The 24675-nt window shown below is 37.7% G+C and overlaps 2 protein-coding genes across 6 annotated transcripts in view; one reads left to right on the top strand and one right to left on the bottom strand.

Annotated features, from left to right (window-relative positions):
- The window catches only part of LOC132098936 (short transmembrane mitochondrial protein 1-like), a 55043-nt gene extending 32245 nt beyond the window's left edge, over window positions 1-22798 (bottom strand). Inside the window, exon 1 of the mRNA XM_059505246.1 lies at window positions 22788-22798. The gene's annotated coding sequence lies outside the window, so the exon portion shown is untranslated. The remainder of the gene's footprint in view (window positions 1-22787) is intronic.
- LOC132098929 (DENN domain-containing protein 5B-like) overlaps window positions 1-23816 on the top strand; it is a 34047-nt gene extending 10231 nt beyond the window's left edge. Inside the window, exons 2-24 of one of the 5 annotated variants that reach the window (XM_059505225.1) lie at window positions 131-190; window positions 4587-4696; window positions 6674-7406; window positions 10297-10484; window positions 12364-12939; window positions 13019-13250; window positions 14926-15076; window positions 15286-15376; window positions 16154-16261; window positions 16653-16784; window positions 17922-18074; window positions 18165-18243; window positions 18729-18810; window positions 19033-19161; window positions 19351-19472; window positions 19852-19997; window positions 20885-20926; window positions 21305-21423; window positions 21503-21690; window positions 22070-22152; window positions 22237-22363; window positions 22941-23115; window positions 23216-23816. In XM_059505225.1, the coding sequence (XP_059361208.1) occupies window positions 131-190; window positions 4587-4696; window positions 6674-7406; window positions 10297-10484; window positions 12364-12939; window positions 13019-13250; window positions 14926-15076; window positions 15286-15376; window positions 16154-16261; window positions 16653-16784; window positions 17922-18074; window positions 18165-18243; window positions 18729-18810; window positions 19033-19161; window positions 19351-19472; window positions 19852-19997; window positions 20885-20926; window positions 21305-21423; window positions 21503-21690; window positions 22070-22152; window positions 22237-22363; window positions 22941-23115; window positions 23216-23399 (4010 nt within the window). In that variant the 3' untranslated portion in view covers window positions 23400-23816. The remainder of the gene's footprint in view (window positions 1-130; window positions 191-4586; window positions 4697-6673; window positions 7407-10296; window positions 10485-12363; window positions 12940-13018; window positions 13251-14925; window positions 15077-15285; window positions 15377-16153; window positions 16262-16652; window positions 16785-17921; window positions 18075-18164; window positions 18244-18728; window positions 18811-19032; window positions 19162-19350; window positions 19473-19851; window positions 19998-20884; window positions 20927-21304; window positions 21424-21502; window positions 21691-22069; window positions 22153-22236; window positions 22364-22940; window positions 23116-23215) is intronic. The other 4 variants (XM_059505221.1, XM_059505223.1, XM_059505222.1 and 1 more) reach the window with 4 other exon arrangements.
- The last annotated feature ends 859 nt before the right edge of the window (window positions 23817-24675 follow it).

The raw sequence follows: 24675 nt of genomic DNA, 5'->3' as shown, positions 1-24675 counted from the left end.
TCTGTGTCTGCAAAGCCATTGCACTTTGGATTCAGTCATGCATCCATGTTTGCTTCTCCATTTCTCTGTTTGGTTTGACATTTTTGCTTTCTGTTTGTCTGTTCATGTGTTCGTGTGTTTGCCATCTCAGCTTTGTACCTATGGCTAGAGGCCGATCGTCAGGGCAGGGACCCAGAAGCCGTGGCAGCAGGTAAACATCATCATTAACTCCCTCACTGCTAAGCTTCCCTAAATTCATCCATTTTTATTTCCAGTCCTTCGTTCTTTTGGCCCTGATTACACCTGGTATTAAGATCCACCTCAAATGATCTGATCTCAAGCGGTCAGGCAAGAGGGATTGCTCTTTAAACCTCATGTTTAAAAAGCATCACAGTCACGCCCACAGCCGGTGCCGGAAGTAAAAATTCAATACAATTTCTGCATTCACAGTTGGGGTATAAGCCATAAAAACTTAACCATACATGGTAGACTTAAAACCAGCTACGGCTGTACTATGCAATAGTATATTATGCTCATATAAACGCCAAAGGTTCATGGGGCACTAACCTTGTTTTGAGATAAATGCTTTTTATTAGCGATGTCTTGGATAAGTACTTCATTACCCACAATCCTGAACAATCCCACAGTGATGCATCTGATTGGTGGAACTCGTGTAACCGTCTGGTTAAACCCCGCAAAGGTCAGTGAAGACTGAAGATCATTAATAAAAAAATAAAATAAAAACCTGTTGCGTTTTTGCATGGTAGACTTATCAGTGCAGTCATGATCTCCTTGGCTGCCATAATGGCTTTTTTGAAGGAGGAAAACAAAAGTGTTCAAAGGGGTGAAAACCACTTCAGATAGGGTCATGTAACGTTAGTTGAGAGTAGCATGTCCGAGGGTCAGCTTGTGGGGTTTGTAAGGGCCAGCATGAGGGACAAGACCTACAAAGTTTTGGTGAGTTTTGCAGGGAGGTTGGTAACGTTAGTTAGCATTATCGTCGACTTTAGCTAGGCTACTGTAGCCTTCATACGGTATGAGTCATATCAAGCATTTTATAATGCCACTGTCAAAACAATATTTAGCCTAGGCATACCTTTTTGTGCATTTACTGAACATTTGTGTAATGGCAACGACATGTGTTGACGACTGAGCGGTGATTGCAGTCAAGTACAAAGCACTGCACCATGTTGCTGACGTTATCGTTGACCGCTTTCACACACGCGCACACAATATATAAAATACACGATGATAAATATAAAAATCAATACACAATACCAATATAAAACACTATTTACACAATTAATACTGAAATAACTGCTACTACGGCACATTCACTATATAAAATAAGATTCACTGGAGGAAAAAGTTCACGCGGTCGTCGTCAGATTTGGAAGTCGCTCAAGTCAAGTCACCTTTATTTATATAGCGCTTTAAACAAAATACATTGCGTCAAAGCAACTGAACAACATTCATTAGGAAAACAGTGTCAATAATGCAAAAATGATAGTTAAAGGCAGTTCATCATTGAATTCAGTTATGTCATCTCTGTTCAGTTAAATAGTGTCTGTGCATTTATTTGCAATCAAGTCAATGATATCGCTGTAGATGAAGTGACCCCAACTAAGCAAGCCAGAGGCGACAGCGGCAAGGAACCGAAACTCCATCGGTGACAGAATGGAGTAAAAAACCTTGGGAGAAACCAGGCTCAGTTGGGGGGCCAGTAGTTCAATTCCAGGATGCAGCAAAGTCAGATTGGCTCAAAAGGCTCGTTCGCGGTTGTGGCTTCAGTCAGAGGCGCGGGGGTTTATGGGATAAGTAGTTCCTTTGCTCTAAATGAAAAGATGTACACGGTCTTGTATCTTTTACTTTTTTTGGATTTTCTCTTAATTTTTTCACTCGAAATGATATTATATTATATATATTTCTATGTTATATTATATAGAAATTATATGCTTATGAGTTCAGCCGTAGCTGGTTATCCTCAGACATGCTCTAAAACTCTTTAGATACAGATTTTTTTCCGAAAGTCAATGGGAGAAATGAATGGGAAATTTACTTCCGGCACCAAAGCTCTCTCGGGCTGTGGGTGTCACTGTGATGCTCTATATGCTTCCCAAATGTATCCCCTGTGTCTACTTCTATAGATTTTGAGGAGAGGGTCTCTGATTCTGTGACAATGCTTACTGCATCAGTGCATTACTGCATAATGGATAAAGCACAAAAAAGTGAAAACGATTACCAACAACTAATAACCTCTACCAGATATTAAACTAGTCACAATCTCAAAATTAATATCCACATTTCATGGTGTACATTTTAATACTGTCACTTAAATTCACTTGTAATTAAAATTAGTTTAATTATTTTAAGATTTCAGTTTGAATTGTAAAGATTATTTAATATTATTTTATTGTAGTATTTGATTAAATGTATATTTCTTTTTAATGATTTAGAAAAGTTTTTTTTTTAACGTTTTTACCCAATTTAAAACATTTTTGAATTTTAAAATTATTTATTTCATTATTATTAAGTATTTAATTATATAATGTTAAATGTTTGATTAATAGTATTTTTATATAATTTAGAATAAATTAATGTGAATTGCAAGCTATTTTGTTTCTTTAATTTGATGTATTTCTGAGGGAAATGGGCTGTTCAGTTATGAAAAATGTACGGGACTTATTATATCCATCAAGGATAGATTAAATGGTGCTACATATCAGAATGAAGCAAGACAGAAAACATTGTTTTCATTTAGCTTTCAGTCCTACTTCCTCCCTTTTTTTCCTGGTTAAATGTGGGTCATTTGCCCCAGCTTGTTGTTTTAAATCGGTTTCTGTTCACTTGCAACCCTCACTGGCTCTTATTCCCTCCTTGTCTTCCTGCTATCCCTTGTTTGCTTCATTCTCTCTGTTTCTCACATGTATGCCTGGGGCCTCAGATTCTCTGTGTTATAAAGGGCTTAAGTAGATTTCTCCTCCTCCCTGTCCCTTCCTGTTAGTTAATGCCTAGGGCTGTCACATACTCTCCTGCCAAATCACTGCTAGTTCACCCCACAGCACAGACTCCCACTGTAAAACAATTTCATACATGACAAAACATGAGCTAGATGGTTAATTAGACTCTGTATTAATTACCTTGCCTCATTCAGAGTGACTGACTGCTGTTTTCATCTTACCTGTAACATCAATTTCATCAGTTAGTTGTCTTATCTTGTTTGCTTCACATCCATTCAGTTTAGATCTGCTTTTTTAACTTTCAGATCCAAATCCTGCATGACATACTGTCTGTTCCTGTAATCTGCACTGTTGTGGCATTCATGGCACTTTTCCAATCTATGTTCCAGCTTGTGTTTTCTGCTGTCAAAGCTACGCTGTGTTCATTTTGCATGTGTTGGCCTGTTTGAGACACCCTAAAATGCACTGAGCCAGAAAAGCAATTGTGTCTCAAGAAACTGTTGCATTCATGATGGTAGAAAGCAACACAAAACACAATGCCTCCCTGTTGTTTTTAGCCCATCATTGTGTGCCAACATTTATAAATGAATCGTGACTTTCATGATTTGAAAGTGTGAAAATCCCAGTTTTACTATTTTGACAATCAATCAATCATTTTTTTATTTGATTTAATTGAGTAACAATGTAGAATGTTCAACGTTTCTGTGAACGTGTGAGACATCCGATTGAGAAGCCGCTATAGGGACAAGAAGAATATCAAAGTGCAGTGAACAGTAAAAACTTTGTGCTCTACAAACCAGTGCTTTTATGATTAAGATCTAGAAATAATATGGAAAAAAAATACCAGTTTGCAGTTTCAAGCAGCATAACGAGCTGTTTTGTACAGCTAAAAAAATAATAAGCGAATGAGACCAGAAGCCAGACACATTATAAATGAATAAATTGAATGAATAAAGTTCTAACGTGAAAAATAAAGTGGATAACCAAAGTATAAAACTGAAATATGAATAATATTCAATATTATTAAAGCAAAACCACAAACTATTGAAGTAATTCCCTGCTTGTGATTCACTAAAATAAATGTTATATCTCAAAAGAATGATATCCTAAACATTGTGCATCCGTTTTTACACATTTACTAAAATGTATTTAGTTGATTGATCTGTCTGTCAGTCAATCATGACATTCTTATTTTGGGGTGTATGAGGGGGTAAATGAATGCTGCTGAACATAGTGAACAAACCCAGATGTGGGTGTGTTGTAGTAATCATGTCACGGCAATGTTTGTTTTAACAAGTTAAGTTATCAAAGGAAGGTGTGAAATTGTGAATAAAAAATGAACTGTTTAAGTAAACATCTAACAGAAAGTCTCATCACAACGAAGTAGATGTAAAGACTGAAATCCTTTGCAACTTTTTCACATGATGCCTCCATAGTACAGTATCATCCTCTCAAAAGGCCTCGAGTTACTCAGTTTATCAGTTTAATGCAATGTAAGTGAGACGCGTGACAAACCTCTTCTTATTTATGACCATGAATAAAAATTCAGACAGTCATAGATGCTTTTGTATTTTAAAGCTTATGCATATTTTAAAAGATGTTTCAGCCCTTTACTCTTTTCAATACCTATTCCTTTCCTCTCTGCAGGAGAAAACTTTGATCAGAGCCCTCTCAAAAGGACCTTCAAATCCAAAGTGCTTGCCCACTACCCAAAGAACATCGAGTGCAGCCCGTTTGACCAGGATGCTGTTAACATGGTAAGTGACTTCAATACTTGACACTTTTACCTGTTTGGTTTACACCTTTGATTTATTACCTTTTTTTTTTTTTATAATTCTTTTTTGTATCATTCTATTTGTTTTGCACTTGTTTAGTTTGTGTTTTTTCATTCTTTTGTTTTAAGGTTTTGTTTATATTCTATTTTGATTTGAGTTTTGTATTGTTTATATGCTTTGTGCACTTGTGTTGTTTTGTTGTGTTGTGCTTTTGTTTTGTTTAATTTTTTGGCTTTTGTTTGAAGTGTATTTGAGACGTTTCGGAGCATGCTGAGGCTTGATGACTAGGGTGAAATTTTATGACAAATTTATCATATCCAAAACATCTAAACTTGTTTGATTTCCGTTTCAAATAAATGTTTCCACACAGTCTCACTGTTTCTCATATTAGTCATAAGTTAGATCTGTATCTGTATTGATTTGGAGTGCCATAAAGTGTACATGCAGCCTCTCACTCACTCTGTGGTTGCATGCAGTGATCAGCTGAAGGGTTTGTGTTACCGTCCCAGAGCATGCAGTGATAACGAAAACCTCTGACCTATTGTTCCCATGCTGTAAAGTAGTTTTTTTTCCATCAGCAAACGTAAACGGAAGCTTAGTGGTAGTGACACCAGCATCAATTATTTAACCCTGGCTCTCTGCTTACCTCGGCATGGAAATGGCACATTGTTTGTGTTCTCGCTCTATAAAGAAACACCTGAAGTGTTCAGCGCTGCCAGTCATGATGCCATCACATCATTTGAGGAAAAAACTAAAACATTAACGTTTCTGTTGAGTCATTTTCAAGGCCAGTCTCTTATCTGCAGAGATGTGCACATAAAAATATCCACCCACACACATTAGAAGTGCTTGAACGACAGCTTGCAATCACAGAAGAACTCCATTTTACAGTAGTTCTCAATCCTCCTTGGCCTGGATTAAATTCTCCTAGTGATTGTTTTCATTTTTCAATTCCACTTCTGGCTAATCATCTTTCCAGTCCTGCACTCTTTTGTTCTCTGTCCTTTCTCTCTCTCCCTCCATTTCTATCTCTCTTCATAACTCGACTCTTCCAGACGGCACACTAATGACACTTTATTTTGGTGACCATGTTAACTCATAATGCATGTGCAGGCAGCACAGTGCTGCATAAATTAAGAGCAAAGTGGAAGCATAGGTGCATTGCATTCGGTAGTGTAGGAAACGTGCTGAAAATGTACTGTACACCTATTTATCAACACAATATTTTGCCATTTATAATCTTTTACATAGTAAATAATAAAGTGAAATGCTCTGCATGCATGTAGACACTTTCTGTTTCGTAAATCTGTTTAAAATAGGCTGTATTCTCTTCCTCTGGTATTTATTTTGCGTATATCAGTTGTGTGTGTGCATCTTTGAATCTGTCTGTTTATTAAGTAGATGTCAAAAGAACAGTTAAAGTTCAGTGGTTTATCATTAAGCCATCCAGTTTAAATCAATGTAGTCAGGTCAAATGCACTTTGGAGTTCAAATCATACTGCCACATATGATGTGACTGACTAAAACGTTTCCCTCATCTAAATGTGTGTAAAATCTTGAGGAATGAACTGCATGTTTTTAACAAATTGAACATCCAACTTATGACGTGTCATTTCTCACTGTACTTTCATTAAAGTAATTCAGAGTAAGAGAAAAAGCCATCATCCAGAGCATATAATATGATCGTCTGTCTATCTTTTGTTTTAGTGCCAACAGCTTCTTCAAATAAAATAATAATGACATTTAAATGATTGATTTGATTTAATGGCTAATGTTGGAGATCATATATTACAAATATAAGTCTAGGAAAATAAAGTGCTACGGTTCACTTCGTTTTATGTGGCTGCTGGAAATGTAAAGAATAGACTCCCTACATATATCAAATTGCACAATGAAGGCAACATTAAGAAATATGTAGTTACTGAAGCAATAAGTCATTTTCTCTCTCTTTCTCTCCAGCTCTGCATGCCCAAAGGTCTGTCATTCCGGACACAGCGTGACAATCGCACCCCACAGTTCCACTCTTTCCTCATCACAAGAGAAGATGGATCTCGCACTTATGGTTTTGTTCACACCTACTACGAGGAGGTGACCAGCCCTCAGATCTGCTCCGCCATGCAGACGCTACACCAGATGCACCAAGCGGAGCATAATGCATCTGCCCACAACTGCCCTTCATCGTCGTCCTCATCCTCATCCTCATCCTCATCCTCCTCCTCTAGTATGGACTCTTTAGCCAGCAGCCTGGATGAAGTTGAGTCTCCCTCCTCAACTTCCTCCTCACAAGGGGGCCGCAGGAGCAGTGGCTGCTCTGGCGAAGGCTACGACTCTGTTCGCGACACTCTGTATGTGTCCAAAGCTATGTGTCTAATCACGCCCATGCCCTTCATGCACGCCTGTAAAAGATTCCTGTCCCAAGTACACCGTGCTGTCATCTCCCATCAGCCGCCCCCACTACCTTTGGAAAGCTACATCTACAACATCCTCTATGAAGTACCTTTGCCCCCGCCCGGACGCTCTTTAAAGTTCCACGGAGTGTATGAACCTGTCCTGTGCCAGAGGCCTGGTGTCGGGGAGCTGCCGTTGGCTGATTTCCCTCTGAGTGAAGCCTTCCATTTGTTGGGAGTGGAAAATCTGGTGCAGATTTTTACTTGTGTCCTACTAGAGATGCAGATCCTCCTCTACTCACAGGGTAAGAAATCTAGAATTTTAGCTTGGGAAATGTGTGTTTTTGTTTTTGTTTTTCCATTTTGTTTTTTGTTTGTGCCTGCCTAGTCCAGATTAATCCACTTTTGCTGGCTTCCATTTAGTTTTGTTTCATTTTGGTTTTGTTTGCTTTTAATTTGTCTTGTTCGTATTTGTTTGGTCACGTTTGTGTTTTGTTTGCTTTCTTTTGGTTTTGCCTGTTTCGCTTGGCTTTGTTTTCGTTTGATTTAGCTTTAATCACTTTTTGGTATTTTGTTTGGTTTTTCAGTTTCGTTTGCTTTAGTTTTTGTTCATATTCATTTGGTTTCGCTTGGGTGTGTTTTAGGGCTGAAACGATTCCACGAGTGACTCGATTTCAAAAAATGATCGAGGCAAATTCCTCTGCCTCCAAGCCTCTTTTAATTTATTTTAAATCTCACGTCAGGTTCTTTCGCAATGATTTTTTTTAATGTGACACAACTCGTTTACGTCACCCACAAAGCGGAAGGAGACACAAGCGCTGCCTCAGAGATCGCATACTGCAAGGAGTCAGCAGTGTTTTGATTTGAGGGCGCGGGCAAACGTAAAGAGAACGTCATGGCGTGTGTCCATTGCAAGATAGAGCTGGCATACCTCTACTAGGGCCCTATGATTTCCGCGATGCAGAAAACATGGAAGGAATCGCGGAATCCAGTCATAAAAACTGGTTTTACAGTTAAATGGCGCGGAAATTTGCCAAATTATGAATGAATTAATCAAAAATAGGTCATTGCACTTACATCAAATCACGATATGGACTAATATCTGTAAATATTGAGCCGGAACAGTCTATTTAAATATGAATCCTGCATGTTCTGCGTGTCTCTGTTAATGAATGGAGCAGAAGCGCGTCTTCCTTTATTAACACATACTGAAGCGCGGTTGACGCTCGGGTGATTTCAGCTTCTGCTGTCTCACTGAATAAGGACGTGAACACATGAACAACATCTCCAGAACTGCTCTGACAGACACTTCATGAGCATTTGACCGTTTGATTGGAGTAAAACTAGCATCACATACACAGAACTGTAAAGTTACGTCAACCCATCAAAATAAATGTCCGGTTTAGTTTAAAGACAAGTATTTGCCAGAGATGTATTACTATTGTTCAGCAGAATGTACATAGCCTACTACTACATTACTACATTATTTTTTTTTTTAAGTTTAATCACACAACATTTCTTATGTTTTATTTTTAATAGTAAATCCCCTTTGTTTACCAAAAAGTTAAGTTTGCTTAATTTTCAATAATTAAAAGATAAATTAAATTAATGTTTTATGTGTTTAATGTTTAATGTGCATCTCAGAAAATGCTTTATTTAAAACCCCAACTGAATGGCACTTAAATGCACTTAATTCATCTGTCAACTTTATTGTCATTGTGCACAGTAAGTACAGACAGAGAAACAATGGGTAATAATTAAATGTTTATTTTTGATGTATGCATTGCATTCTATGCATTTAAAAAGTAAAAATATTTTTTTCTAAAAAAGGAAACTTTATTTGTTCATTTTATTTTCTCTTGCATAATTAATATTGCACTTTAATTAGGCAAAAACACATTTTATCCGATTAATCAATGGAATTTTTGGTAGAATACTCGATTACTAAAATATTTGATAGCTACAGCCCTAGTGTGTTTTCTTGTTTGTTTCACTTTTGCTTGTATTATTTGTTACAAATATTCAATTATAAAGCAAATACAAATATGTTTAGAAATAAATATATATTTATTTATTACAGTAATGTAGTGTTTCCAAACAATATATTTAATTTTTGGAATTGCAATGCCTTCTAATCTAATGATTAAATGTCTTAATGCAATAATTTTGTGGTTTAATAATTAATCAAATGCAGTTTTAAATGTATTAACCGATTGACAAGCCCTACTTTTATATCAAGCTTACAGACTATTTGTGTTTGAATTTGCACCACTGATGACTTCAGTCTTGACTATGCAGAAATGCTCATATTTAAGCATTTAAATTTAAGTTCTGATGCTGGAAAGTGCATCTTTGCAGGGACTTTGATGTGGAGACTAAATGAATGTGGAGGAGCCTAATGAATATTACATTACCCTGCTGCAGCACATATGCTTTTCAGCAAACACAAGCTGATACACCTGCTAATTAATTCCTCTGACTGTTCTCCATATAAACAAATGATGAGATTTCTGAGAAACATCTATTAATAATCACATTGCCCTCTTTTAGTAAGTCCACCATACAGTATTACGTGATACGTTGCCTTTCATCTAACTTAACTTGGATCCCAGGATCCAAATTGAACCATTGTGAAGTGCCAAATGCAAGTTGAAATGTCTGGTTCATTAAAACCTTCACTCATGTGTTTCATATATGTATGCAAGTATAGTAGGGAAAGACAACTAGATAATTAAGTTTTTATATTGACAAAAATAAAATATTTATACTAAGGCTGTGGGGCTGTATTAATACTACATTTAATCTAATTAATTGCACAATTTGGTGATTAATTAATCTAATTAATCACAAATTAATCTCACATCAGATCTGTCTGAGATATTACCCACAAAAGCCATTATTACGTTACACGAGAAAAGCTTCAAATAGTTATTACCAAAAGTAGCTTTAGAAACAAATATATATATTTTTTATATTTGTTTTATTGTTCTTTTTCCATAGTACCTAATTGTTTAATGTTTTAAGACTTTTAAGGTACATTTTGTTTAAATAATTAACTTGCAAGTGGCAGAAATGTTATTTTACAGCCTCATTTCAACAAACTCGTATAATGATTTCTTATATTCATTTATTTTGTCAATTGAAGTTGTTGATATATATATATATTTGTTTTTTTTTTTGTCGGTGTATGGCTAGATTACCAGAGGCTCATGGTGGTTGCGGAGGGAATCACAACATTGCTGTTCCCATTCCAGTGGCAGCATGTGTTCGTGCCCATCCTTCCCGCTTCTCTTCTGCACTTCCTGGACGCCCCTGTGCCGTATCTCATGGGCCTGCAGTCCAAAGAGGGCACGGACCGCTCCAAGCTAGAGCTGCCTCAAGAGGTAATCTGCACATTCACACATTTTATCTCGTCACAGCCACTTAGATTGATTGGTTCGTGACGATGGATCATCTGCATATGAGAACACCCTCAATGCCTTAAAAAAGCACCAGAGGCCTCTGCTGAAAACAGTCTGACCAGTATGAGGCTCTTCTTTTACAATCCTGGTTTCCCTCTTATTTCTTAAAGGGATGCAGGAATACAGTGCTTCCATGATTGACTTGTATCATTAGCTTCAGAGCCTTCGTTTCTTTGTGTCGTGCTGTATCAGAATTCTTAGCAGAGGTGAATTATTCATGGTTTGTCCGTCTGGATGCTGCAAGGCTTCCCTATATCCTCATCTCTAAATCCCATTTTCCGTAACTCAACATTCAGTTTCCCCGCTATGCATTCTCTTTGAAGTCACTCTGACCCAGAAAAAAAAGACTAATGACAACGAGAGCGAGGCCGAAGGGGAACAATAGAGGAGATGGCTCATTTTGGAAAAACAGCAGGGGTTTCCTTTTTACTGAATTCATTATTATGTTTCTGTTTGTGTATATAAACTAATGTTTAAAAGTTTGGGGTCCCTAAGATTCTAAAATATTTTTGGAAAAAATGTTTGTTCACAAAGGCTGCATTTATTTGAATGCATCCATGCTTAATAAAAGTATGAAATTCTTTCTTTAAAAACAAACTTGAATAGTAGTGTAGAAACTCTAGAAATAATACTCTAATAAAACTTTTAAAATGCACAGCACAGACATATTGAGTTATATAATAAATGATTATAAATAATATGTATATGCCTTGTATAACAGCACTCCGAGGATGGCTCACAGTGATATTTAGTTAAATTATTATGCTTCAGCTCCTGTCCATGGTCTTTGCCCATTTCAGATCAGGATCTTTCTGACCGGGAACCGTAGCTATTAGTATGTAATGAGTGTTGGATGGGTGTATGCAGTATAACACAAACAGACGTGCATGTGCACAAACCCGTATGGGCTTGCTCATGTTTTTGTAGCAGTGTTAAAGCAGACATTAAAAAATGAAAGAAATCAGACACACATTTTAAAATTACATGCACTCATATGAGATGAAGACAGTTGTAAAGACGAACCCAAATTGTTAATTAATAGGAAAAAAGATGTCATTTTTATTTAGCTAGGTCAAACATGTGCATGCTGGCCTAAATGCTTCTTTCTGACAGGCTGTCAGCATTGTGGCCTGACAGAACGGACAGTTAGATCTGCTTGACTGATTTATTTTTACAGCAACAAGGTCACGCTCACACACACTCTCTCTGGAGGGCATTTTCACTGTATGAGCTGCACTGCATGTGACTGAACAGAAATGTGTCACACACTGAGATTTGTGATGATACACTGGATTGATTTGACCTGATTCCAGATATTGGGTTTGGTTATTAGGTCAGTACAGCTGATGATATGCTATTGCAGCTTTGGATCAGTGCGTGTGTGTTTGATTACTTTAATAATTTCCCTGCATTAATTTGTGTTTTGGACCAGTGCTTTGTTTGACACATCAGAATGAAGTTGGCTTATAATGTAATCTACATGTTAATGAAGTGATTATTTTGCTAGGCTATTATTTTGGATTACTTTTTTTTTTTTTTTTTTTTTTTTTACCGAGATCCGAAATGTTCTGCTTTTAAAACCAACATATGTGTCAAACACAAACATAAATATCCTTTGTCACAGCATTATTGGTTATTGAGTTCTTCTACAGGTTAAAGTATACTTACACAAAAATCAGCCTGATGACATTTAATAAAACAAAAGTGTTGTGCAGAAAAACCTGAATCTTACCTTTTCAGATTTAAATGTGTGGCTTAAAGCATAAAAAAGTTCATTTGCATGGCTCTTTTCTCTCCTCAGGCGAACCTGTGTTTTGTTGACATTGACAACCACTGCATCGAGCTGCCTGAAGAATTCCCTCAGTTCCCCAACAAGACCGAATTCATCCAGGAACTCAGTGAGGTATTGCTAAGTTTTGGTCTGTCTCCTGAGGGGGGCAGCACCTCCTCTGAACCAGCTGTGAGCTTGCAGACCTCCACGCTGGAGAAGGAGCTGAAGAGCACATCACTGAGTGAGTTAGTGGATGACAGGAGGAACGGCAACCTCGGTGGAGAGGCGCTGGACGTGCTGGAGCTTCTTCAGGGCAACCCGACTCTGGAGCGTCTGCAGGCTCTGGCCAAAAGGACTGGGGTGAAAGTGGCCCGTTTGGAGGCATTGGCAGCAGGGCGGAAGGCTTTAGTGGAGGAGGGTGTGGGAGGAAGGTCTCCAGCTGAGGAAGAGGAGCTGAGGAACGCTAAACTGAATGTGCAGCTGAGGGAGGTGTTTGCTGCGCGTTTCGCAACAATGTTTGCAGACTACGAGTCGTTTGTGATTCAGAACTCTCCAGATTTGGAGTCCTGGCTGACCAATAGAGAGCAAATGCACAACTTTGACAAGGTAACTGATCTGTTAAACACTTAACAAATCAGATTTCAAGGGGTTGCATCAAAAGTTCTTTCATTTGATTTCTCTTCAGGCCTCATTCCTTTCTGATCAGCCGGAACCGTACTTGCCCTTCTTGTCGCATTTCATCGAAACGCAAATGTTTGCCACCTTCATCGACAACAAGATCATGTCTCAGTGGGAGGAGAAAGAAACCCTCCTACGAGTGTTTGACGGACGCATTGAGAAGGCCCGACTCTACAATGTTCGCGCACCCAGCTTGCGCTCATCTGTTTACCAGAAATGCACTTTTCTCAAAGAATCAGGTAAGACTTAATTGAGATTTGTTTTTCATAATATAGTAAAATGTATTTAATGTATTATTGCAGTTTAATGTGCAGAGTGTTTATGTCATTTAAGAAATTTTAAGTTAAGTCAAAACATTGCTATGGAAAAAAGTTCATTTTACTTGGCCCAGGCTTTCGAAGTAACATGACATCAAAATTTACCCTATTTACTTTCTGAATTTGTTCAAAATGTCATTCCAAAGAAAATGTTTGTATGGAGTGGTAAGATATGGATGACTTCACAAAGATTTTTTTTGTCTGTTTTTGAAAGAAATTTCACCACAGCTGTATTTAAAAAAACAGAACTATTATTACAAATTATAAAAGATGTAATCAGAAATCATTCTACTATGCTGATTTGGTGCTCAAGAAATATTAATGATCATTTTCAATGTAGAAAATGGCATTCAAATAAACAGCATTTATTTAACATCGAAATCTTTTGTAAAATAAATGTATATACTGTCACTTTTAAACAATTTAATGCATCTTCATTATGTAAATTTAAATTGAGGTCTTTGAAATTATTTTTTTTTTTACTGTTGGGTGGTTTTTGTTGTGTTTGGTGGTTTTTGCCTCTTTAAACGGATTTCGGAAATCATTGTGTTTTGCTGCATTGAAAATGTCTTATTTAATGCCTTACTGAGTTTTGTGCAATCACGTCCTCAGCAGAGCACCTTTCATCATTCTTTTTCTAAACCGATGGTTATTCCCCAGTCATTGCTCTGTCACTCCAAATTGTGTGTTTCAATTTTAATGAAGCCTGTGTCAAAAAAAAAAAAAAAATGCTGCCGATTATGTTCCCAGATGATTATAGAGAGTGACAGTTCAAGAGGGCAGATGGGGGGAGAAAGAGAAACAGCAGAAGTGGTTAAATAATGAGGAGAGGAGCACAGAATGAAAGAACTGAAGAGTGTCATATGAATGGATTGCATTTGAAAGGCTGCCAAATGCTGAAAAGTAAAGAACGGGCGCCTGGCGCTGTATTGTGCCATCTTGGGAAGCCTGTGTGTGTCTGTGTGCTGAATATTGTTGAGTGTGCGTCTGCTCGCTAAGCCCTCAGTGCCATTGTTAGGTCCATAACCTCTTGTCACACTGAAGGTCACTATTAGGAGATGGATGCTGCTGGCTTGAAAAAATTGCTTTTGAAATGGCACACTGCCCACAGATGCCTTATATGAGTTGCCCAACATTTAAAAAACAAAAACAAAATGCACTATGGACGTGATGACATGTAATTGTTATATCTGTTGCACAGAAGGGCTGGGCGATATATCTAACGATATGATCATGCACATCTAGTGAGTAAATCTGGTTCCGTGATTACCGCTAAATTGCCATCACCTGCTTTCAAATGGAGCAGGTTTTTTAATTTTTTTAAATTTATTTCATTTATTATCACTCTGCTGCTCAGATTTCATGATTTGAAGTTCATTTGTAAAATTGTATTCTTAAAATAATCCATGTAAAAATTACGTTAGTTTATTATCAACTACTTTTCTTTTACTGTTGTGGAAGTCTAGCCTCGAGCTTACAGCTTTTTGCTCCATTATTGCTGAACATTGAACATTCAACACTTTTCAAGACTCAAGTCTCAAGCAGTCAGGACACAATGTCTAACCCCTCTCACCTGAGCTGTGATTCTCCTTTCCAGCACAGGCCATAGAGCAGCGGCTGAGAAAGATCGACCACACAGCCATCCATCCTCACCTGCTGGATATGAAGATTGGCCAAGGAAAATACCAGCAGGGATTCTTCCCCAAACTGCAGGCTGATGTGCTCGCCTCAGGGCCCACCAATAACAAGTGAGTCCTCTTTATGGCACATGACACAGTTATGAGAGATTGACCATTCAGTGTGGGACATGTAACACTTTAGTGGCAGTAGTAGTTTAAGCTTTGTTTACTCTGTGACAAGAGAAAACCCCACTTAATTAAACTCTTTAAAGCTTGTATCAGTGTGTGTGTGTGTGTGTGATTGTGTAAAGATCTAATAATGTAAACCCTCTGATCAGGTGGTCCAATCGCACATGCTCGACTCAGCGCAGAGTGGACCGTCACAGACCGCAGAATGACCATCTTGTGCTGGACAATGAGCTCAAAGAGGTGAGACTGCAGCATTTGTTCCTCTTCAGCTTCTCTCCTCCGTTCTTTTTCTTTTCATCTTGTTCCGTGTGCAGCCCTTGATTAGCTCAGACTTTTTTATGTAATTCCTTCCATCTTGAGTCTTTTTTTTCTTGCAGCATCTCGTTTATATTGGTGCTTTCATATGACCTTATTTGTCAGATGGTAGATTAAGCTGATTGTTGGCAGATCACAAAGGAAATAAAAGGTAGTTTATCCCAAAATGTTTCAGTTTCATTAACTCACCCTTACGTTGTTTCAAAACCATAAGGCTTCCTTTCTTCCATGGAACACAAAAGACGATGTTGCTCTTTTTCCATGCAATTACAATAAATAGGAAACATGTTAAAGCTTAAACTGTGCAAAAAACACCATAAAAGTAACAAATGCTGTAATGCTGTTTTTTTTTACTCTTTACAAAAATGTTCAAAAAATAAATTTTAGAACTATGAAAAAAAAGTTTCAGTAATTGAAATAAAGCTAAAATATAAATATTAGATGAAAACAATTTTTTTACATGAAATTTGACTTGTAAATGGTTCCTGATGAATCATGCTCAATGCCTGTTCTCATTTCTTAATTTGTCTCCGTTTTCTTTTACTTCTGAGCCTGCGTTTTCTTCAAGTGTCTTCTCGCTTTCCTTTTCTTGTCTAACTGCCTCACATTCATGTGCATGCTGCTTTTTTCTTTCCTTTACTATTGTTTCTCCATCGTTTCTTTGTGTTTGTGTGCTGTGTGGGCTGTACCACCTCACGTCAGGTGGAGGGGTGTCTGCTCCTGCAGAACTCTATGGCTTTCTGGGAGTGGGATCAGGTGCCACCCCCACCTATTAAACCACCTAAAAAGTCCTTCTCAGCCTGCTGTCTGGTATGTGGAGGCCTGCCATTATATGACTGACTTTCCTAACAAACTCCTACCAGATGTCAGAATTCCTCGAAGCCCCTCCTCTCAGACACACAGTGACCTTTGAACACTGCCACACACAATCCTACCCCTGGATGTTCCCAAACGCTCTTATAAAGCAGAGTTTCTTTAGAGAGTGCTTACCGACCCAGTCACTCAGCAATCATAAACCCCACAGAACCCCACCAAAAAAATAAACATTTGCTTTATAATAAACCCCCTGTTGCGGAATAATTTAATCTTGCTTTTCTGTTAAAAACAATGAGTTGATACACAGTAAAACAAGCAAGCTGTATTCAAACCTTTTGAAATGTGTTTGTTATTTAAATGTCTGTGTCCTGATCTCTCTGTATAGAAGTACATGCAGGAGGCCCGCAACCTGGGGAAGAACCTGAGACAACCCAAACTATCAGACCTGTCCCCTGCGGTCATCGCTCAGACCAACTGGAAGTTTGTGGAGGGTTTACTGAAAGAATGCAAAATGAAGGTCAGGATGAGTTTAATATGCACAGATGGATGTATTTGTAATTGTGTGTGTGTGTGTGTGTGTGTGTGTGTGTGCTCTTGTTTTTGTGACATATCAGGACACAACTCTGTATAATGACATGGGTATGACACAGGTATTACAAGGAGAAGGTGACTTATGAGGACATAACCCATGTCCCCATTTTTAAAAACGCTTATAAATCATACAGAATGAGTTTTTTATGAGAAAGTAAAAATGCACAAAGTTTCCTGTGAGGGTTAGGTGTAGGGTTGGTGTAGGGCGATAGAATATACATGGGATGAACCCACTTTTCACAAAAACAAACGTGTGTGTGTGTGTTAGTGTGTTTTAATAAGGTTCCTGCTGCCAGGGAAAACCTGGAAATTAAGAATGTGGCTTTTCAATTGATATAGGAGTTGTTGTTGTTTTTTTATTGGCATTGATGATATTGGCTCTTTAATTACATAAGCTAATTTCATGTCTTTTTATATTCAGTTACATTTGCTTTGATCTCTTAAAGATCACTTAAAATTATTCGTTAAAAACGCTACATTTTACAGTGTTTTTAAATCCTTCATATTTAGCAAATCTTCAAATGAATTGAACCATTTTTGATACTGTGCGTTATAATATTGTGATGCCTCAATTTACTAGCATTAAAAAAAAAAATGTTTTACAAAATGACAAAATTGAAAACAAAAATTCATAATGGCACAATAATTAAATCATAATATTGGACATTTATTGGTTATGGGCTAAGGCATAACACATACTTGATTAGGCATTATTCTTTATATTCTGTAATGCCGGCCACTGTCATAATATCAGTCTGTCAGAGAGTCTCATTGGAGACAGTTGTAAATTAAGAAGTATAATTGCATGCATTTATTAATTCAAAAGCTTGATACTTGACACACAAATAGAAATCTGCCCCAGCAATCTGTGTAATGAATTTTAATATCCTTTTCTAGTAATCATGAACCAATGGACAGGTCATGTAAAAATCATAAAGATGCATTGGTTAAGAAGTGTGGGAACCCGGTTCTTAGTACATGGATAATTACTAGTCTGACCCGACTTCAGACTCAAACAAGATTTAAATGTAGTTTTTAATGATGTCAATCAATGGATGTTCAGACCAAGCGTATGCTGGTGGAGAAAATGGGCAGAGAGGCTGTTGAGCTGGGCCATGGAGAGGCAAACATCACTGGCCTGGAGGAGAACACACTCATAGCCAGTCTGTGTGATCTGCTGGAGAGAATATGGAGCCACGGTCTACAGGTCAAACAGGTAAGACATAAACAAATTGAAATGGATTTAACATTATAATACCTACAACTTAACGCTGGGAATCATGTGTGCTGTCATTCTGGTTTGTAGGGAAAGTCTGCTCTGTGGTCTCATTTATTGCACTACCAGGCGAGAGAAGAGAAAAACGAACAGCTGTCAGAGTCTCCAGGTAAAGAGTTCATAAGACCAGAAACTACATTAATCAAATCTGTGCCAACTCTAGAATGACTTTCAGAGGTGTTAGTTTCTATAAGGCTGCATTTAGCTGAGGCTCATCTCGCACAACATAAATTGTCACTTGGTGCCTCTATCACAGTAAGCTGAACTCAGTTATGTAAAAACAAAATACTAAACCTTGTTTGCGATCTATTTATCATATGTAAAGTGATCAAGGTAGGATTTGATAAAGTACTTGCTTGATACTGATTGCAAATGGTATTGCTAACATTTAACATTACAGAATCACATTGAAGTGTAAATATATTTGTACGCAAAAAACAATATGCTTTTTTTTAAGACCACAAGCTTTTGTTTTTCATCATTTTGGGTATGATAACAGGCTAACAGCGCCTCATGAAAGGATTTGAAATTCTGATTTCCTTTCTTCAAAAACTTCTGTTTAATTACTAAAACTGTTTGTTTCTTGCTCCGCAGTGTCTAATGGCCAGGAAAAACGCAAGATAGAATCAAGTGTTGGTCTTTCTGCATTACCTGTATCACTCATACAGGATATGAGGTGTGTTTATTGCCTGAGGACCATGAAATGTTGTATACAGTAGTGCGTACTTTGTTGGTTGTATAATAATTCAGTTGACGATTGTGTTTTTTTAAAAAAGAGATTGATTTACACCCACAAGGTTCAATTGCTTGTGGCCTCTTCAACCCACATAAAGAGAATTACACTGTTGCTTTTAATTTTCTCTCTTTCTTCATCATCCTTTCTCTTTCGACTTCTCAGACACATCCAGAACATGGGAGAGATTAAAACAGATGTAGGTCGAGCACGTGCCTGGATCCGTCTTTCCCTAGAGAAAAAACTACTTTCCCAGCATCTCAAACAGCTGCTGTCTAACCAGGCTTTAACCAAGTACGTGCAATACTTGACACACACATCCATACTCCCATCTACCCTCACACACACACCTGCAGGCTTTCAGACTCCCACATACACACTAAAAGAACTACAAGAATTGTGATGAGTGTTGCAAACAAGCACACGCACACTGACCCGTTTCAAGTAAGCGCACCTGTTATTAAGTATGTGATGTTCCCACAGGAAGCTGTACAAGCGTTATGCTTTCTTGCGCTGCGAAGAGGAAAAAGAGCAGTTTCTCTTTCATCTCCTGAGCCTGAATGCCGTGGACTACTTCTGCTTTACCAGCGTCTTCACCACCATAAGTACGTCCCAGAGAAAGAGAGACGCACAGATGTGCAGATATGCAAATCGGGACTGTATCTATAGAGTTAATGTGGGTTAAAATGTTGCATTTGTTCCCCCAAATCTTGGATATCTGGTAACGTGTAAAAACGCTTGTACGTAACAGCAGGGAAGAGCATTTCGTTGCAGCCAGCATAATCCCGTACTTGATATTGATTTGATGCTGTGGGACAGATTGATTGATTCACCAAGGCATGAAAAATTCAGATTTATGCTGCACAGCAAGGATGATGCATAGCATCTTAGAATATATTTTTTATTCATTATAAATAAAATGTTCTGTCTTTCTGTATAATGCTGTTTAGTTACAGCCTAATTAGATACATTTTTTTCTCTAAGTGATTCCATACAGGGCCGTTATCATTCCCATCAAGAAGCTTAGTAACGCAATGACGACGTCCAACCCTTGGCTGTGTGTGTCGGGTGAGCTGGGCGACTCTGGCATCCTGCAGATCACGAAGAACGTTCTGGAAATGACGTTTGACGTGAGTGCCATGACATCACGCTCCAGCTGTTCTGCTCCGAAACTGATACGGCAGTTTATTTTGAGTTTGTTTTCCCTGTGCGACTAAAAAAATCATCCATCCTGCCACTTGCATGATTGAGTGTGCTTGCAGGTCTTTCGTACATCTGTTAGAGCTAAACTATTTATGGAAATGACAGCAATCTACAGTAGCTGAACAAAATATCTAAGGGAAAAAAAATGATAAATCTCAAGATAACATTGTCACATTTTCACATTATATTTTAATCTTTTATAGTAATATTTTAAGCATTTTTTTCTCATTACCATAATTCATCCAAACATATTGTGCTTAATGGAATAAATACTATGTACTTGTAAAACTGTGACCTTTATTTCAACTGACAACGCAAATTTAGAGAGGCAGTACAACAAAATACTACTGTAAAGTATACATTGTTGACAATTAAAATTTTTGCACTAAGATTTGAGGAATATAAATATAATCTCCTGTACATATTTTATTAAATTATTAATATAATTATTAAAATGATTAAATTGCAAATATTTGCGCAATATCTAAACCGTCATAAAACATTTTTAAGTAAAAGTTCTCTTTTTTTTGGAGTGGGAAAAACGGTTGTGAAATTTTCTTTGCTTTAGTCTCTCTTCTCTCACTACTGAAATGATTCTCTTGATGTCCAGATTATTTCTTTTTTTTCCGCCCCAAACTGAAATGGTGATTCATGCATGAGTGATCAAAACCTCTGTATTTATGCACTTCCATGAATCTATAACTTTGAGGAAGGAGATATTACTCTTACATCCCTCCTCATAGATCCAGTCACTGTCATTTGTCTTGCTGTCAATCACCCATCATGTTCTAACTCATTCTGTGTCCTCTCGCAGTCTGCCTTTAGGCCTCACACGCACATCTCCATCACTTTCAAGGTTAGGTGCACATCCCTCCATTTTATTCCTCCCTCCCACTCCCTCCATTCATCCATCTCTCTATTTTTCTACTTCTGTACTTGGAGAGATCTTCTCTTCTTCTCTTTTGGGTTCCTGGGTTCCTCCGATTTTTGATGGTTCAGGTCTAGTATTTGGAGCTTATATGGTGTTAATTTTGGACTATTTGTTCACTTGCATTTACAGTAGGTAAATTCTAGGATGTTTTTAGAGCCGTGGGTTCACTATGGTCTAAACCAGCGATGGTGTATTATAGACTTTCACTGTCTTGGTGTCCTTCCAATGCTCACACCCTCACGTGTTGTTCAGTTATTCTCAGTCAGCCTCTTAATGCCTCTGTTTTGTATGCGTGTTTTACAGCGCCAGAACCTCGGGAAGTTGACCACAGTGCAGCTGGGTCATGATAATTCTGGCTTGCTTGCCAAGTGGCTGGTGGATTGTGTCATGGTCCGCAATGAGATCACCGGCCACACATACAAGTACAGCCTACTTTAGTCTCTTGCCATTCATCTTGTTCCTTTTATGGTTTTCTTGCTATTTACTCGTCGTCCTTTCCAGGTTCCCGTGCGGCAGATGGTTGGGAAAGGGTGTGGATGATGGCAGTCTTGAGCGAGTCCTGATTGGGGAGTTTGTAGTTCCGTCTAGTGATGATGACGGAGGCCGAGGGTCTAGGACTCCGCCCCTTCAGCGATCACCTTCCCAGATTCGACGAATCAGCATCACATCGCTTACAGGACGTGGAAACAGTAAGTTTCCACGTTTTGATTTGTTGCTGGCGGTCATCTTGGACTTAAACTGACACCTGGTGGTTAGAATGTGACACTGCACAAATGTCATTGTTTTTAGTTGTCAGTGACATTGTAGAAATGCTCTTAGTATTCAGTAACCGTTTTTATAAGTGTCTGATATTGTGGGTTATATTCATAATGTGATCTCAAAAATTCCGCCTCCATGAAGAGACCCTTGTATTTAAAATCAGCTTTTATTAGGCTACTGGATATGATTGCCTTCATCTAATGTGAATGTATATTATAAACTTTTTTTTTAAGGATATTTAATGTCATATTAATTTAATTAGGTGTATCTTTTGAATAAATGTTTTGAATGCAATCCTTCTCTCTTCAGAACCAACAACCGTACAGATACAGGAATCCATCGGTGAAGCAGTCAACAATATTATAAAGCATTTCCACAAACCAGAAAAAGAGGTATGACATGCCCTCTTATGAATATTGTCACTTTTGTTATCCTTGTAAGCTTTGTTTAATCTAAAGATTTGTCTGTGTTTTCAGAGGGGCAGTCTTACGGTCCTGCTGTGTGGAGAAGGTGGTCTTGTTTGGGCTCTGGAGCAGTTCTTTCATCATGGATTCCGCTCAGCTCGAATCTTCCAGAAAAATGTCTTTGTATGGGATTTCTATGGTAAGCTTAGCTTATTAAATGTTTCGCTGTTAGAGTAAAAGAGAGAAATGTGTATAGATCTAGTTTATTTATACACATTAATATACGTATAGAGCTTAAATCTTACACAATATGAAAAATTACTATATACATATATCTATATATATATATATATATATACTGCCATTCAAAAGTTTTGGATCACTAAGATATATGTTTAACATGCTCTTATGCTCATCAAGGCTGCATTTGATCAAAAATACAGGACCCCCCCCCCCGGCAATATTTTTAAATATTATTGCAATTTAAAATAATGGGTTTTCTATTCTAAAATATTTATAAATATAATTTATTCCTGTGATGCAAAGCAGAATTTTCAGCAGTCATTACTCCAGCCTTCAGTGTCAGATGATCCGTCAGAAATCCTCCTAATATGCTGATGTATCAACAATGTAGGAAACAGACTTATGTCCACCAACAGTACTTGACAAGTGATAAAAAACAACCGTTTTATTGTTATGCTGCTTAAAAATATATAAAATGTGTTTCTTCAAATATATAATGTAATATAAGTTTATAATGTCTGTGTGTTTTACAGAGAGGGCAGTAGCATTTGTGGAGAATGCAGATCAGTTTGGAGACCTGCAAGAAACACCAGAGCCTCTAGGCCTGAATAGTGAATCTTTCTTTCGATACGTCAACGCCATTAACAGTATGCCACGCAACATTGGCAAGGATGGCAAGTTCCAGCTGCTAGTTTGCCTCGGGGCGAGGTGAGAACACACACACATGCTTCTTAAAAGCTTATTTTCTTATTTTTTAATAAACCAAATGTGCTCAAGAGTTGTCTGCATGTGTATCCCACTCTAACAGAGACCGGTTGTTGCCGCAGTGGCTCCCTCTATTGGCCGAATGCTCCATCATCACACGCATGTATGAGGAGAACGCGTTACTGCGAGACAAACTCACCGTCAGCTCTCTCATCGCAGTTCTGGAAACGCTGCATGACTTCCCCATCACACTGGAGAGCTCTCTAACTAAAAGTGTTGAGCTGTAACTCCTCATCCTGAGGTCAAATTGAGACTGTTCCCCATGCTGCCACCCTCCGGGCCGAAGCTGGCCAGGGAATGACTGAGGACTTATCAAAGCACCTCTCAACATGACTGACTCCTGCACCTCCACACAAATTAACTCAGAAGTCTGTTTTGTAGCAGTATTTGGAGTTGTGCTCTTTCTAACGAAGGCGTTGATGGCTTCATTGAGAAGATTTCAACTTTTTTTCCTGTGGATTTTGCTTCCAAACCTGTGGTCATTTCCATAGACATCCGTCTGGGCGTCTAATCTGCTAACATTTCTGCTTTAGATCATGTGTTGTCTTTAGAAAGCACTGTTTTTTGCAAAGTGTGTCGAGATACAGAGGAGCTTTAGTACTGACAGATTAAATGTCCAACAGATGCAACAACCATCATTTGACAGGCAAAATGATTACCGTATTTAGACATCAAGTGTTTCTAATGACTTGAATTTGTCTGGGTGTTTAAACCAATGCTATCAGTGTTCTGATTGGCTGTCAGTTTGGAAGAAAGATTCTTGATACTGGATTAATTTGAAACATTCTTAGATTAAAAAAAGCCTGTCAAATGAATTTTCAGAGAAAAGGGACATTCCAACATTATCCGAATCGTTGTATGTTACAAGACGCGTTTATGTGTGATAGTAATGTTGCGTGTGTGTGACTGGTTTATCAGATTAACATTTGGGAAGATGTTTATTTTTCCAATGAGTATTAACTTAATTCAGTATCATGTTTGATTTCATTTTTTTACTTTTAAGAAAGAAACACTGGAAATCGACGTAAAGCAATAAATAGTCACCGTTAAAATCTCTCAAATCTTAATCCTTACAGTGACTTGTGGGGGTGCTTTAAATATAAAGTTTAAACCCTAGTTTTTACCACTAATTGAAGGTCTAAATGCAGCAATTACTTTGTAAAGCCATGTCTGATTACTGCAGTACTTGCACGTTGCTTAAGTATTTTCCTTAAATTACCCTTTATGTTTGTTCTTTCATGCATCAGTTTTAAAAACAAACCCTGCTGAGAGAAAAGTAGTATTTACAGATAAACACAGTTTGAATCACTTAATGTTACTTAAGTTTTGGTTTTTAAGACTCTCAGCATTTAATCTAAAAGCTGTGTATGGTAGCTCGTCAACCTGTGTATTTTCTTTCTTTCTTATTGACTCGGATCATTTGTATGTATTTATTTTAGGATGATGCTTTTGTGACACTGGTTGAGTTTGGATTGACGCAATCTTGGGGTGATTTATGCAGTT

This window comes from Carassius carassius, chromosome 22, assembly GCF_963082965.1.
Source record: "Carassius carassius chromosome 22, fCarCar2.1, whole genome shotgun sequence".
Lineage (NCBI taxonomy): Eukaryota > Metazoa > Chordata > Actinopteri > Cypriniformes > Cyprinidae > Carassius > Carassius carassius.
The sequence above is the reverse complement of the archived record's forward strand: the minus strand, read 5'-3'. Positions and strand labels throughout refer to the sequence as shown.